Below are 15554 nucleotides of genomic sequence, written 5' to 3'. Positions count from 1 at the left end.
TCATATGCGAGATCACCATGCGCTTTATGCGAGATCACCGTGCGCTTCACGAGAGATCACCCTGCGCTTTCAACAGTCCCTTTTGAATTAAGGCCCAGCAACGCTCTCATGTCCTGTCCAACGGTATTTGCGAGGCCATTCTATCGATAGATGTGATGTATGTTACGGGTGGTATCATGTACGGTAAATCTAAATGGGTGTGTACGTATGTATGTTACCTCGTTTTGGATGGCGTCGATTTCTTTCCCATGTATGATGAAGAAGTCGTGTAGTGTGTGTGCTTCGAAGAGCGGTTTGAGGAGTAGGTTGGGGAATTCGGTGCCGGAGCCTGTGCCAAGGTTGGACTGGTTGCTGGGTGTGGAGGCATCTGAGAGTAGTCTTGTGGTGAATTCTGGTACAGGTTTGACGGCGTAGAGAAGTTCTGCCAAAGGTTTGACTACGGAGTTGATATAAGTTTTGTGTCCTTCGGTGGACCAGAAGTCTCCTCGGTCAAGTGCGTTTTCGTTGATTTGCATGAGTGCTTCGCGTTCTGCCTGGGATTCGAGTTTGGATTCTGTACGGTTAGCGAGCCAGAGTTGTTTGCGCAAAGGTGTGTCGGGTGTGATCCACTCTTTGGTGAAGCCGGATGCCCGGAACAATAGCTTGAGTGACAGGGTCATATCTTCTGCGTTCTGCGCGGGTGAGAACTGGCCGCTGTCTAGACGCAACTTGACGCGGCTGATGTCCAGGTAGTGGCTGCCAGAGAAGGAAGAGGTGAGCAGATTGCCAATAAGGCGCAGGCAGGCTTCTCGTTCCTGAATCGCCATGGAGCTAAAAAGTGAACATTCCTCGAGAAGGAGCAACCGGCGCAATCCGAAGGTCGCGAAACGCCGCTGCACTGCGAAGTCATTAAACAGCAGCGCTGCACGATGGTTGCAAGCAAGTAGGAAGAGTGTGGAGTGGCCTGAATATCCGAAGTATCGTGCGAATGATGCAATCATCAGGGCCAAAATGTCTTCGCGAGAAAGTAATGGAAGCAACTCAAATTCTGTCAGCAAATAAAAGAGCACGTGTGTGGCATAACATGTGGTGTACCCATTCGAGTACGGATTGTTCGCAATGCCCACACTCAGCCCCACTATCAACTGGTATAACTTGTGGTGATTATTTGGCGAGATCGGCTGGTACCTATACAACAATGCCCTACATGTCTCCAACATCAGGCTCGCTGCCGTTGGTGCCTCGTAGTACATCCTGTCGATCGCCGCAGTCGGCAACGCTGCAAACGCATTCAGCGCGGCCACCTCCCATTGCGGCGTCCATTTCGATCCGATGCCCGGTAATTCCACTTCAAGCTCCAATGCTCCATGACTCCGTCGCGCACAAGACAGCGGTCTCCGACCGATCAGGGCGTTCGACTGCAGCATAATCACGCCCGCCGAGGCGAAGCACGCCTTCTCTTCTTCGCTCAGGTTTTCTAACACCGTACTCTCGTCCACAGAAACCTGCGCGGTCAAGGTGAAAGCGATCTGGTCTAGGTCGTTGATCACGTTCAATATCCGTTTCGAGAACCTATTGACTCCCCTCTGCGTGTTGACCACGATCGACTCGTTACACACACTCTTCACCTTGTTTATTCTCCTCAGTATTACCTCAGCAGCAGACGCGTTGGCATCGAAGATCCCCCCCTCCATGGAACCTCTGCCACCACCGGGACTGCCACTGGCACTGCCACTGGCACTGCCACTGGCACCCGTATCACCCGAGAAGACGTTGTCATGTTTGTACCGGTTGACGGTGTTTTCGACCTGGAGTTTCTCCAGGAAGTGGGCCCGGTCCTGAAGCTCCATCCCGAAATGGGCGAGTACCAAGACGAGCAGCATGACCTGGGCGAGTTCGGAGGAGGTTTCCGTGGCTCCGAGTTTCAAGCGGTACTTGTCGAGCACGAATTCATCCATGACACTCAAGTAAGAGAGTGAGAGTACGAGCACTATGTCGTAGAGGAGCGCGTATTTTTGAGTTGTCAGGTTGGCGTCATTGATGAGCAGAAACGCGTAACACATACAGAAGAACTCGATGGGGCTATGGAACAAATAGTCATCTCGGAACATGCGACTATTCCAATCCATTTCGAAGATCACCCCTCGCATTGTGACGTAAACCTTTTGGATTACGACGATGCTCAAACTAGCAATAAAGTAGATTAGGGTGATGCGTTTTCGGGTTGCCCACACGACCAGCGGTAGTAGGAATAGAACCAAGCCCGTGATACATACGGCGAAGGCCACCAGCCGGATCGCAACCCACCGACGCTCTGTTGCTGTCAACCCCTCGACATATTCCCAACCGATCTCCAGGCCACCCATAGCGATTGAGGCAGCCAGAATTGTGCCGATCTCTGCCTTAAGGTAACTCGCACTCAATGCAGCAATCGAGCGGCAGTACTCGTCCTCCAAGTGCGTCGACTTGAACTTCAATGGCCACCAGTCGATCGCACGCGCAAACGCAAACGGATCCGATGTGATCGTCTTCAAATACATCGGCAACCACCGCTCCCCTCGACCCTTCATTGCCGTCCGGCCCATCTCGCTCCGGCCCAGGGTTTGGTTGCCCACGTACGTTCGGCTCTCCAACTCACTCTCGTCAACCAACGTTTCTTTTCGGGACACGTCGCTCTCACGACCACCATCGCTCCTGTAACTACGCCCGTCAAAACTCGGACCCTCGTCGTAAAGATGGCCGTTTACGTACTCTGCATGGGCTCGTACGGGCTCCTTCACCCCAGGCGTCGGCCGCACCGGCGCGGACCCCTCGAAAGCACCGCCAGGCCTCATTACCGGCACCTTGCACCTCCACCTCGGCACAAGTCCTCCACCTCGGCACAAGTCCTCCACCTCGGCACAAGTCCTCGGTTCAGGCACAAGTCCTCTGTTCAGGCACAAGTCTCCCAACAGGTCACCGCCCGTTTTCAAGCATCGGGGACCGAACCCCTCGAATTGGGGATGTCCCCCAGCACAAGTCCGGCTAGCGTTAGCGGTATCTAGATTTGAGTCTGTTAATTTCTTGGACCAAATGTATATGTTTCTCCAGCATCAGGTCTAGCTTTCTGCGGTCATCAAAGATTTGTGTACGCAATTCTCTCGCACGTATGACCTGTTTGCCTTTCTCGTCTTTAAGTCTGGTGAGTGTGCGGGCCACGAGTTCTCGTTCGCTATCGATGGCGGCATGGATGCCGGTGAGGTCGGGTGAGCAAGTATGCGTCTGTTGTTCTTCCTCAAGAGCGCGTTGTTCCAGTTCGTCTACAATTGCTCGGAGCCGTGTAGCCTCTTGTCGCAGACGTTTGACGCATTCTTTTCCGCGGGTGGCATAGATAGTTTCTACGACTTCGCGTCGTCGTTTGATTTCTTCCTCCTTCCACTCGAGACGCGATTCCTCACGTGCAAGCAACACCAGAGTTTCCTCCACGCGTTCCAGCAGCGACCGGTCACCCTGGAGGCCCCTTTCCACTTCTTTTTCTAGACATTCCGCCCGCTCTAGCTTGCTCTCCAGGCGCTTGACTTCTTCGCTCAAAATCTCGCGCAGGTTCAAAGTCGTCCGGTCGCAGTAGTTCTCCGCCGGCGGAGGTACTTGAAAGCGCCGCGAGTCCTCGCCCAGCTGCCGTGCCAGACTAATTATCTCTTCCGCAGCCTGGTCGATTGTTCGCGGATGAATGCGCGAATGCAATCGCACACGCGTGTGCGAACCGCCCTTCGCCAAACAACCCGACGGCTCCTCGCGCTGCAAATTCGCAGGCGCACTCGGTCGCTGGAACAACGGCAGACAACACGCATGCGGATCCCTCTCCCATCCCGACTCTCGCTCGCACGTCGGCTCGCCCGTATTCTTGCGGCTGTCCTTGCCGCACGAACACGTGTCGAAGGACCCGTCTTTCCCCACATCCTGCGACACGTCGCCGGACAGGTGCCGCCTACACTGCGACCGTCCCGTTTCGCAGCCGCCGGCTTCGCAGTCACCACCTCCGCAGCCTCCGACTTCGCACACACGTCCGACACACACACCGCCCCCGCAACACGGCACGCCGGCCGTGTCGCAGAGGCCAAAGTGCTGGCAACGCGCAGCCTTTCGGTTGCATAGCTTCCCCTCCTTGTTCCCCTCCTTTTCCTTATTCCCCTCGTTGTTCGTCTCTCTATCGTTGTCGCGTGTGCCATGGCTGGGATCGCCTTGGCACTTGGCCGCGCGGTAGCACTGCGCCTTGCTGACCTTTCTGGCGGCGAGTACGCCCAGTGCGGCGGAGCCGCACAGCATGGCGGCGGCGGCGCAGTCGCGGTCGGCTGCGGCTGCGGCGGGCGAGCAGCAGCGACTGGAGGACTGTCGAAGAGCCGCGGCAGAGTTGACGACACAGCCGGAGGTTTGGCCGAAGCCGTAGCGGTCGTCGGTTCCGCGGTCTTCGCAGCAGCTGTTGGTGTGCAGGACAGAGGAAGGCTCTACGGACGAAGGTTCAACGGACGACGAAGGCTCCCCGTAACTCACGCAGTCCAGGGACCGGGCAGTCACACTCATCTTTGTCCGCCTTGTCCCAACGGATGCTCCTCAGCCACCTGACCCAGCTCGCTACCCTCGCCCTCTCCTGGCGTCTTGGAGATCTCAGCACCGCTGACTACGCCCCTACGCTAATCCACACGCGAACGCACACCAACCGCGAACAACTCTCCTACCTCCAGTACCTCCACGAACCGCCCCCGCCGTTGTTGCAGGCTCACGATGCCCAGTACGACGAACTAGTGGATGACGAACTACTGGACGGCCACTCGCGGGACGACCAGTCACTGGACGACCAACTACTCGCTGACCAGTCGTTGGAGGACCACTCCCTGGACCTGGAGGACGACCTGGAGGACGATCTGGAGTGGCCCCCGCGGCGAACGCACTTCACGCCGGCGGAGGTGATTGCGGCAGCGGAGGCTGCGCACCGCAACGGTTCGCTACGTGCTCAGGACGCGTCAGGCGAGTCGCCCGTGATCTTCACCGCGAGTCAATTGGAGGCGCTGCTCGGTGTCCTAAGCGTAGATCCTCCGGCCTTGCTCTTCACCATCAACGAGGGCGGGAGGCACCGCCTTGGCTTTGGCCTCTTTCGCGACATTGCCCAACACTACGTTAACAATCCTGTCTACCAGAAGATTTTCCAGGCACTGAACAAACTCCTTCGAGATGTAGCCCGCCGCAAGGGGGGGAACAATCAGGCCGGAGACCCCGCCACTCTGGACCATCTCGACCATCAGGCCGGAGACCAAGATGCCGAGAACCACGACCCAGGTGCGGACGACGCAACTTCTCTTAACACGCCTTTGTCAAATAGAAAGACTGCTCTCTCTCTGGCAGGGGCAGAGGTGGAGGCAAAGGCGGAGGCAGACGAACCGGTGGGGCATGCTTGGTTGAGCAACGTCCTGACTGGCACCGATGAGATGCAAGGTTTTGAATCTAACTACCGTGAGGATGGAGCGTTGTGGGACGACCTGGATGCGGCGCTCAAAGAAGACCACCGCCAGATCGATCGTCTCGGTATCCTGGACTTGAAAGCGGTGTACGAAGCGGCCCTCTCTCTGCCCCGTTCGGAGTCGACGACCGGAGCTATGGCGGCGGGGGCAGACGACCTGGCCGTTTACGACTTGGTCTCGGGCGAAGACGAATTCCCGACCGAGAAGGACTGGATAGAAGACGACGAAGACCTCTTCACACCCCCGCCGCGCTTCCGGCCGCCCGACCTCGCCCAGGAACGCGCAGCGCTGCTCCGCCAAACCCCCGTCCACGCCGACCGACCGCGTCCTCTCTCGGGCAACGATCACCGGTCCGCCTCGCCGGACCCTGAGACTGCCCTGGGCGGGGTCGAACGGTCCGAGGTCGAACGGTCCGAGGTCGAGCCGTCCGAGGAGGCCGAGCCGTCCGAGGAGGCCGAGCCGTTCGAGGAGGCCGAGCCGTCCACAAGTCAGAACCGGGATAGCGCGACTCAGGGTGTGTTCAACCTTTGTGATTGGTACCAATACCCGGCGGTGTGTCGTGCGCACTTCGACCATGCTTGTTTGCACCAGATGGTGAAGCGCTGGAAGGGTCGTCGAAAGGACTTCAGTTTGTTGCCACACCTGAGTATTGGGCACATCGCGTTGCCACGGCGGCCGGTGCGAGCGTTGAAAGCGATAATTGATGTGGCCTGTAACCCGTGGATAAAGGACCTGCATGCCGACATCATATTGCGGTCGCATGGCAGCGGCGAGGTCATCCCCTTCGACCCGGTGAGTTTGAGGGGTCCGGCGCGGAGAGAGTTGATGTTGCGGGGATTGGGTAGCCCTGTAAACGACCCTAAATACCGCGACCAGTGGCACATTCCGGACCAGAAGGTGGAGCAGGCGTGGCAGACGACGCAGGGCGACGTGAATGTGGCGGTGATGGTTGCAGACACGGGGGTCGACATAAACCACGAAGACTTGCGAGACAACTTTTGGCAGAACAACCAGCCGTCGCGAGAATTCAACGGTCAGGACGTGCATGGGATCAACCCGATTCGGAAGAACGGCGATTTGAGTGACGAAGGTGGACACGGGACGCACATGTCAGGGGTGGCGTGTGCGGCTACCAACAACAATAGAGGTGTGGCGGGAGTGGGATATAGAGTTCGCCTGGCAGGTTGCAAGTTCATGCAGGGCGCCTCGGGCTCGCTGGGCAAGCTGTGCGACTGTGTGAACTACGCTGCCGACAAACGGATCAAGGTCGTGTCTATGAGCTTCGGAGGCGACACCGACATGCCTGCCTTCTCGCAGTCCATGAAGAAGGCCACGCAAAACAACGTAATCGTCGTCTGCAGCGCCGGAAATAGCGGCCACAACAACGATCAACAACACACCTACCCTGCCCAGTACGCGACCAACCAGGACTTGGCTGTCGTCAGTGTCGGCGGACACGACCAAAAACAAGCCTGGCTGGATTACGCCAGCTACGGAGCAAACACTGTACTAGTCAGCGCACCGGGAGACTACGTACTCTCAACCGCCCAAGGAAATGACTATGAATTCAGGGGCGGTACATCTCCAGCCGCGCCTAGCATCGCTGGTATACTCGCTCTAGGATTCTCTGCCAATCCCCGACTGAGTGCTCTCACCGCAAAGCAATTGCTTCAACAAGCCGTTGAACCCATGAACGGATTCAAAGCCAAGTGCAGCTGGGGCGGCAAAATTAACGCCCAAAAATTCGTCTCCTTGGCCAAAAACGCTAACTAGCGCTGCAGTCTAAGGCAAACTAACAGCAGGTCATGATAGCCGCAGACTTAGATCAGCTTCAGACTTAAATCAGTTTCAGAACATTTTGCTACCGTAAAGCCGCATTACCAGCTGCACTAAAAATACGCGTTCTGTCTTACCAGTCGTAACAATCGTAACACTGCATGCAGTCATAACCCTTCATATCATTTGTATTAAGACCCCTTGTACTGACATTACGTGTATTAACATTACGTGTGCTAACATTACTGGTGCTAACATTACTGGTGCTAACATTACTGGTGCTAACATTACTGGTGCTAACATTACTGGTGGTAGTTCTACCATCATGTCCCCCCGATTGGTGTCCCAGTATGTGCAATGGAATTAGTCCCAGGTTTTCTGAATCAGATGCAGAAAGCACTTGTGCTTGCCGGTATAGTATATGGATGGCGTTTGGGTGACATGAGCTTTGGAGAATCGGTGTCACCGTCCCTGCTTGATCCTGCCGCGAGTGACTACCTGACGGTTGAATATTTGAAAGGTTTGAAGAAGAATGAGTTGGTTAACCGCAGCGACTTCGAAGGTGCTGCGGCTGACCCAATGGAGCTCAAGTTGCGGCGAGTACGTCATACGTCTCCTGAGTTTACTCTTTCAGTGCTACAAAATGGCGGTGAAATAACCCCAGCTGAAGGATTCAAGCTTGTCGAAAAAGAACTGGAGGCCCGACGACTCGAAATGGAAGAAAATAATGCACAGGCGAATGCACAAGAACTGCTCCTTGGCCAACAATTACCGGCAGTTATATTCACCCTGGCGGAATTGCAGTTCTTGCTCGGGGTCTTCTCCATCGATCCACCCAAATTAATGTTTACTTTTATGAAGGACTTTGGCGAACTTCACCACCTCGGAAAATACCGAGATATCAGCAAGCATTACTCACACATTCCCCTGTACTCCAAAATACACGACTTTATTGTCCGCCTCATCCGCCACCGACGGGAAACAGCAACTCCTCCAGGCTCCGACCCTCCAGGCTCCGACCCTCCAGGACCCGACCCTCCTGGCCCGGCCCCTCCAGTCCCTGACTCGGACCCTCCAGCCTCTGAACCCCAGCCAACCGCCCCGGTTGCGCCTTCCTCCGCCCCTGCGACCACACCTTCGGTCAGCGCCGTTCCCTTCGATGCTTCAGATATCGTGAGCAATAATTCGGGACTAGACGCTCTCTACAGCGACCCCGAGCTACTGGCCCATGAAATAGACATCGACGGTCTTGACCGAGATCTACACAAGTCGCGCAGAGGACTCGATCCTCAAAACATCCGCGCCCTACTCAAAGTTCACGAAATGGCCGACCGCCTGGTCCAAACCAACGACGACCCGGACGGTGATTCTGACTCGGACGAGATCGTCCACGCTCTTCACATGCAACACGATCCTAGTCAGCTAACCGCGCTGGACCCAATCACCGAACACCATGCCGACGACCTCGTTCCAACCACGGGTTTTTACCCCACATGGCAAAACCTCGCCTGGCAATATCCTGCTTGGGAAAATCCGACTTGGGATAATCCGACTTGGGATCAGGACGTACCTTACTTCAATCCGCAACTCGCTTCCGACGCAGCGGACGCTCCGCACCTCCCCAGTTCTCATCGGTCCTTGTTTTCGCAAGACGTGTCTTCACAGCACCTGTCTTCGCAAGATTTGTCTTCTTCCTCTTATCACATACCGACGAATGTTACCGCACTCCCCTTCCCGTCTTCTCCCGCAGCGCCTAACATGAACCCCGCTGTGAGCTTGTCTGCCGGTCAGGGTATGAATTTGCCTGTTCCAAAGGCTCTGTTCGGTGTTCCTGGGGGCACAAGTTCTTCTAGTGGGCGTTCTGATGGAGTTGATGTTGCGGGACTTAGTGAGGATGGTCTTAAGAGCGGTGGTTGGTTGGGAGGTGTGGCGATGTCTAGACACCGCCACATCCGGCACGAGCACACTAACCATGAGCCGAAAGATGAGCATGTGGAGCGTTTGATAGACCACTTGCGAAAGCACAGCACGCTCCATGACGGTCCGGGTGTGTACCATGACTACATTAACCTCTGTGACTGGGTACGGTTGCCACGGTCTTGTCAGCAGCGTCGTTTTTCGAAGACTTGTTTGGACCACACTTTGCGTCGGTGGCAGGGTCATCCTCGCGACCTGGAGTTTCTGCCGCGGTTGGGTATCGGTCAGGTGGCGCTACCACGGAATCCAGTGCGAGCGTTACGGGCGATCATTGAGGTGGCGTGCAACCCATGGGTGAATGAGCTGCACGGCGACTCGATGGTGTACGTTCCGGATAACCGGTTGGAGCTCAAGTGGATTAGCCGCGGGACTTCTCGGTGGGATACGACCACCCCAAAGCCGCGTCCGGGGACGACGACTACTACGCCAGCACCGGGAGGGAACAGGTCGACGACTGCGAGCGGGGAGTGGACGTGGCACTACAACGGGCCGGGGACGGATACGGTGTTGAGAGGAAAGAACAACCCGAATGATCCGGACACGAAGGCGCAGTGGCATCTGACAGATCTGCAGATTGACAAGGCCTGGGACCTGACGCGCGGGTCGCGGAACATTACTATCATGATAGCGGACACGGGGGTGCAGAAGGATCACCCGGATTTGGAGGGCAATTTTTGGACGAACCCATCGCCCGGTGGCAGTGGTTTCGGGAATGACGTCCACGGCATCAACGCTTCAGACGACTCTGACGACTTTGACGACGACGGTGGACACGGGACACACATGGCGGGTGTGGCGGCGGCGGTAACCAATAATGGCGTGGGCGTGGCGGGGATCGGCTGGAACACGTTATTGGTGCCTTGCAAGTTCATTGGACCAGCGGGCGGTAGTATGGGTCACCTGAACAAGTGTTTGGAATATGCCGTAGAGAAGAAGCTAGACGTCGTTTCAATGAGCTTCGGAGGTGATGTGGCTTTTGACGGAACGAAAACGGCTTGCCAAAAGGCGACCGAAGCGGGGATCTTTCTGGCCGCGGCCTCTGGTGACGCCGGAAAGGACAACGACTCCTCGGGTGCTTGGCCGGCAAACCTCAGTGCCGAAAGCGACATTGCCCTAGTCAGTGTCAATGGCTACTGCAAGAATCAGACACTCATTGACTATGGGAATTACGGCGCCAAAAATGTCGAAATTGCTGCTCCCGGGGATTACGTCTTCGCAACCGCCTGGCACACCTCATATGAATACAGAGGAGGCACATCCCCCGCCACCCCCTGTGTCGCCGGTATCGCCGCTCTGGTTAAGGCTGCCAACCCCGCACTTACTGGCCTCCAGATCAAAGATATACTCAAAACCACCAGCACGAACGTCCCCCAATACCAGGGCAAGCTCGCATGGGCCAGTAAACCCAACGCCCTTGCAGCAGTACAGAAAGCACAGTCCTCCTGACAGGCCTCTCCTTAGCACTCGAGGTTGCATGGCACTCGGGCTTGCATAACACTCTCGAGCTTGCATAGCACTCTCGAGCTACATCTTGTGGTTTTCCTCATTGCCTTCTCTTGACATCACCTTACTGACGAGAAGAATGAATGACGGACGGATGGAGAGAATCATGGCAGACCAACTGACGACTGACACAAAAATAACATTTGTCTAAACACTGCTCAAGTCACCTTGATCCGGGCTACTTTCACCCCGGTTCACCTGCGCCCTGGCGGCTCACCCCCAGCAGCAGTGAAGGGAACCACGTGATGCAAGCTGCGTGAAACGAGTACGGCTCTTTATCTCGGGCTAAGATACTCACTCTCGCGAGACAGCTTGACAGTCGAGATGGCAGCCCATTCTCCGTCTGTTCGCCGCTATTTTCTCTCCATACAACCATCAGCTTCCTTTTCGTTAGTCCCACCATTTAGCTTGACAAAGCTCAATATGGGTTGTACCTCGTCCCCGCTAGAAAATACGGAAGGTCTGCGTCTGTATATTCGCTTACGGTGGGGTGCTGGCAACACGGCCTGGTATCCGGTTGGGACAGGCCCTCCGGCTGGCGGTGTGTTCAGCGGGACTTCTTCATGCCCCATTGGTGGTCTCGCCGCAGGTGCCATCCGCGCTCCACTGTAAACCGAGCCATTGTACGCCGATCCATCGTACGCCGATCCACTGTAAACCGGTCCATTATGCGCCGATCCATTGTACGCCGGTCCATTGTACGCCGGCCCGCTGTACGCCGGTCCATTGTACGCCGGCCCGCTGTACGCCGGTCCACCATGTGTATGTGCTGCTGCATTGTATGGCAACGCATTGTAAGGTGGTTGGTTGTACGCTGGCGCGCTGTTTGCAGTTCCATCGTGGGGTCCGTTGCGTATGTTGTGTGCGGTGTTGTGTGCAGTGTTATCGTGTTGTAGTAGATGTGCGATGTGGTGTTCTTCGTTTTGTTTGACGTTGACCTTGAGGCGTTTGTTTCCGACGCTGAAGCCGTTCATGTGCTGGATAGCCTGGGCGGCGGCGGCGACTTGGTCATAGGAAACGAAGGCAAAGCCACGGTTGCGGAGGGTGGCTCTATCGGTGGCAATGGAGGCGGAGGTGACACGGCCGAAGGGACGGAAGTGTGCGACCAAATCGCGTAAAGTCCATTCCGAAGGCACGTGAAAGATGAACAGGTTCGCGCCCAATGGGCCCTGGAAGTCGAAGTCTGCCGGCTTCTCCCATTGCGTCACACCTGTCTCCTCGTTGTAATAATATTCAAGTCCCTCCTCCGCAGTAAAGTACTCCAACCACGCACCGTTCGTACGCGGTGACCCCATCCCGCCCCACCCACCCCGGAACGACGCCCCCCTCGCCGCCCCATCCGCGTGGGACCCGACCGGCAAAGACCCCGCGCTCGCCATTGCAGGGGCCATAGCCCCCACGGGCGGGGGCACTGCCATCGCCGGAGGCACTGCCATTGCCGGCGGCACAGCCATGGCGGGTGGTACTGCCATCGCCGGAGGCACTGCCATCGCCGGGGGCACAGCCATCGCGGGTGGTACTGCCATCGCCGGAGGCACTGCCATCGCCGGGGGCACTGCCACCGCCGGAGGCACTGCCACCGCCGGAGGCACTGCCATCGCTGGAGGTACTGCCATCGTCGGCGGCACTCCCATCGCGGGTGGTGGCGCCGTGACGGGGGGTACCGCTAGGGTCATGGCTGGCGGTGCCGCCATGGTCGTGACCGTCATGGTGTGTGCGGGTGTGGAGTGCGTGGGCATTTTGGCTTCGGCGAACTTGACTTCGAGCGGTCTGCAGGTGGCAGGCGTTTCCTTTCCGCGGAGGGTGGCGATTGCGTAGAGGGCCTGTTCCTTTGAGGGGAGGCGGACGACGGCGCAGCCGCGGTTGAGACCGGTGGCGGGGTCCTTGATGAGGTGCACGTCGTCTACGGGGCCGGTGGTGCGGAAGAGGTGTCGGACTTGGTCTTCGTCGACTTGTCGGTCGAGGCCGGCGACGAAGAGGCGGGCGCCATCGAGGCCGGGGATTGCAGCTTCGGGAGGGATCCCGAGTGCGCCCAGCTCGTTGGTGGCGTACCGCACTTGCAACGGGTCGGCCGCGGGATCGAGTCTATGCACGCCGCTTAGAGCGCGGATCGCGTAGTCCGCCTCTGCAAGCGAGCCCATCATCACGAACGCGCTACCCTTCGGTGCCCCCGTCGCCCGTTCCTTTAACAACACACACTCCACCACCTGCCCGAACCGCTCGAACAACACTCGCAACGCATCCACCGCATCCTCTGTTCGCGGGACACTACCCACAAACAAACGCACCGCCACCCGTGGCACCTGGGCAGGTAACACAACCCCCGCCGACCGTCGCAGGTCATAAGCCGAACCCGAGGTCCCGCAATCCGAAGTCCCGCAACCTGAAGCTGCAACCGCTACCGCGTGGTCTCCCTCACTTAACATTGGTCCAGCTACTGACGCCGGAGCTCCGCCAGTCGCACCTCCGCCCCCTCCTCCTCTAACATCGCCCTCCGCATTACTCTCCACATTGTTCTCCACATAGCTTCTCACTTCGTCTCCAGCGTGGTCTTCCCCACTACCTCCTACGTTGCCTCCAATGTTGCTTCCAGCAGTGCCACTCGTAGCACGTTCACCACCAGCACCAGCCTTGACCTTCGCCTCGGCCTCAGCCCGATGCCGCCCAACCCGTTCCTCGCCCACGTTCGTCTGGGGCGCCTCAGCTATGGCCCTTTCCTGTGATTTCTCGCCCGCCAGGACTGGCTGGTCGGAAGTAATATTCTCTGTCGTGGAACTCGCCACGTTTCCACCTTCCGATCTGTCCTCTGCATGTTCCGCGGTGTCATCTGATTCGTCTTTAGGCGACATGGCTCCTGCTTCTAGCTGCCGTTCATCCGTCGGTTCCTCGACTGCATTCTGGCTCTAAAGTGACATAACCCTAGATTGGAACCATTCTGAAGTGTAACCACTCTAAAGTGCAACCAACTCCTGCGCGGTCCTTCCCAACCGGAAGGTCATTCCCGCGCCTGACCTAGGGCTTACTGCAGGTGATGACGGCAAGCGAACGGCAGCATCAGCCGACGGCACTGGAGGCCGCATGACGCCGAATTTTTTCTCTCCTTTTTGCCTCAACCAATGTTTCTTCCAACCAGTGTTGCTTGCAGCATCTTCGTAACGACCCACATCAACCCCGCCCCGGCAGGACCCGCTCGCTAACGACTCCTAAACCGTGCCTTGGAAAACGCCAACAAATTATTCTAACTCCCGATGCAGCGGTCTGAGTTCCCGATATGTTCGATATGCGGAGGTTCGATTCAAACAATTCAATTCAGTAGTTCCGCACGTCATTCAGTTTACTAAAAATTGACTTGGCTCGATTACAGATTGACTTCTCTGGAATGTTGGGGGACGGCCTCGGGCGTCACCGGCTTCACGAGGTGAGACGTGGAGCAAGACGACGAGTAATTCGCCATTTAAATCCGCAATCAAAATATCGACGGTCACAGTTCCCACCTAGGTTATTCGTGTCAGAACAACTCTCAGAGAACCGGGAAGATCGCCCTCAATGGCTCAATCAAGTACGAGTTACGCAGGTAGGGGGAGGTGGGTTCTGTCCCTACTCACCAGCCGCCTATTCCGACTATTGGTCTGACTTTTGGTCTGACTTTTGGTCTGACTTTTTGGTCTGACTTTTTGGTCTGCTAACTAATGTCTCGCTTCCGCTAATAAACTTCGGTGGCTAGCTGCTGTACGGCTGGCTGATATACGGCTGGTTGATATACGGCTAGTTGATATAGGCTGCTTGATACCAATACGGCTTTCGGGGATCGGACAGATCCGATCTTCTTCGAAAGCCCCTCCTAGCACAGCACGCATTACAGCTCGTTCTGATCCTGTCGCCACGCTCAACCCCTGACGTAACAAACGTTCTAGATGGTGTCATACTTTAGTCTCAGCCAACAGCAGATACGCCTGGTGTTATTAACGGGCAAATGGTCCAATCATATCCTCAAAGAATTTACTGGCAACGGTGCTCTTATATCCAGTTCCACTCACCCCCTGATTGTCTGATTCCGAGCTCTCATCGTCCATAATCTGTTCCACGGACTACAAGAAAAGATGTTTGTGTGTGGGCCATCAACGTGTGTGGGCCATCAATGTGTGTGAGCCATGGGGGTGTGTAGCCCGTCAAAGTGTGTGGGCCGTCAGACACCATGGGTCGCAAGGGGTTGTGGGCGGCCGTACCTCAAAGTACATCTCCGTCTGGTTCTGCATTGCTCCGGCATCGAAGCCCGTATTCGCAGCCGTCATTGTGGGACCGGGCTGGGCCCCAGTCGTGGCCGTCGGCGCGGCCGGACTGACCTGGTTGCCGCCCGGGGGGCTACCGGCAGGGGGATCGCCGCCTGGGGAGTTGCTTGGCTCGCCGTTGTCCAACGAGTTTGGGTTTGCCCGGTGAATTACAAAAGCAGCTCCAGCGCCTAAGGCCCCCACTGCGCCGCCGATGGCCGAAATTATCTTAGGGTCTGCGGGCTTGTTTGGCACTTTGCCTTCCTCGCTTTCTACAGAAACTTAGAAATTCACTAAAGAAACACCATCAGAACCGAAACAGGTCAAGGGAAAGTGATCTTACCCGGAGTGGATGCCAAGTTGTCCGTGATCGGAACATCCGTGGTCGTTGTCGAGATGGTGCTCGGAGTTGGTGTGGGGTTAGTGATTGTCGCTATATGAGCGCTGGTCGTCGTAGTTATAGTAGTTGTCGTGGGGGTGGTGGTAGTTGTCGTCGTAGTTGTCGTGGGGGCGGTGGTAGTTGTCGTGGGGGCGGTGGTAGTCGTCGTGGGGGCGG

At 56.8% G+C, this 15554-nt stretch overlaps 6 protein-coding genes across 6 annotated transcripts; 2 read left to right on the top strand and 4 right to left on the bottom strand.

Annotated features, from left to right (window-relative positions):
* Nucleotides 1-140: 140 nt before the first annotated feature.
* On the bottom strand, nucleotides 141-2813 carry GNI_155630 (3'5'-cyclic nucleotide phosphodiesterase; the record flags this gene model as incomplete). Its single annotated transcript, XM_011134590.1, has 1 exon — nucleotides 141-2813. The coding sequence occupies one exon, from the start codon at nucleotides 2811-2813 to the stop codon at nucleotides 141-143; it is 2673 nt and encodes an 890-aa protein (XP_011132892.1).
* Nucleotides 2814-3009: 196 nt separating this feature from the next.
* On the bottom strand, nucleotides 3010-4539 carry GNI_155620 (hypothetical protein; the record flags this gene model as incomplete). Its single annotated transcript, XM_011134589.1, has 1 exon — nucleotides 3010-4539. The coding sequence occupies one exon, from the start codon at nucleotides 4537-4539 to the stop codon at nucleotides 3010-3012; it is 1530 nt and encodes a 509-aa protein (XP_011132891.1).
* Nucleotides 4540-4562: 23 nt separating this feature from the next.
* GNI_155610 (peptidase S8 family domain protein) lies at nucleotides 4563-7247 on the top strand (the record flags this gene model as incomplete). The annotated part of the gene is made up of 1 exon (XM_011134588.1): nucleotides 4563-7247. One exon carries the CDS (start codon nucleotides 4563-4565, stop codon nucleotides 7245-7247), a length of 2685 nt encoding a protein of 894 aa, XP_011132890.1.
* Nucleotides 7248-7607: 360 nt separating this feature from the next.
* On the top strand, nucleotides 7608-10673 carry GNI_155600 (peptidase S8 family domain protein; the record flags this gene model as incomplete). Its single annotated transcript, XM_011134587.1, has 1 exon — nucleotides 7608-10673. The coding sequence occupies one exon, from the start codon at nucleotides 7608-7610 to the stop codon at nucleotides 10671-10673; it is 3066 nt and encodes a 1021-aa protein (XP_011132889.1).
* A 410-nt stretch (nucleotides 10674-11083) lies between these two features.
* On the bottom strand, nucleotides 11084-13579 carry GNI_155590 (putative RNA-binding protein; the record flags this gene model as incomplete). The annotated part of the gene is made up of 1 exon (XM_011134586.1): nucleotides 11084-13579. One exon carries the CDS (start codon nucleotides 13577-13579, stop codon nucleotides 11084-11086), a length of 2496 nt encoding a protein of 831 aa, XP_011132888.1.
* Nucleotides 13580-14692: 1113 nt separating this feature from the next.
* Nucleotides 14693-15022, bottom strand: GNI_155580 (hypothetical protein; the record flags this gene model as incomplete). The annotated part of the gene is made up of 2 exons (XM_011134585.1): nucleotides 14693-14818; nucleotides 14957-15022. The coding sequence occupies 2 exons, from the start codon at nucleotides 15020-15022 to the stop codon at nucleotides 14693-14695; spliced, it is 192 nt and encodes a 63-aa protein (XP_011132887.1).
* Between the last annotated feature and the right edge of the window lie 532 nt (nucleotides 15023-15554).

This window comes from Gregarina niphandrodes (genome assembly GCF_000223845.1).
Source record: "Gregarina niphandrodes unplaced genomic scaffold scaffold00045, whole genome shotgun sequence".
Classification (NCBI taxonomy): Eukaryota; Apicomplexa; class Conoidasida; order Eugregarinorida; family Gregarinidae; genus Gregarina; species Gregarina niphandrodes.
The sequence above is the reverse complement of the archived record's forward strand: the minus strand, read 5'-3'. Positions and strand labels throughout refer to the sequence as shown.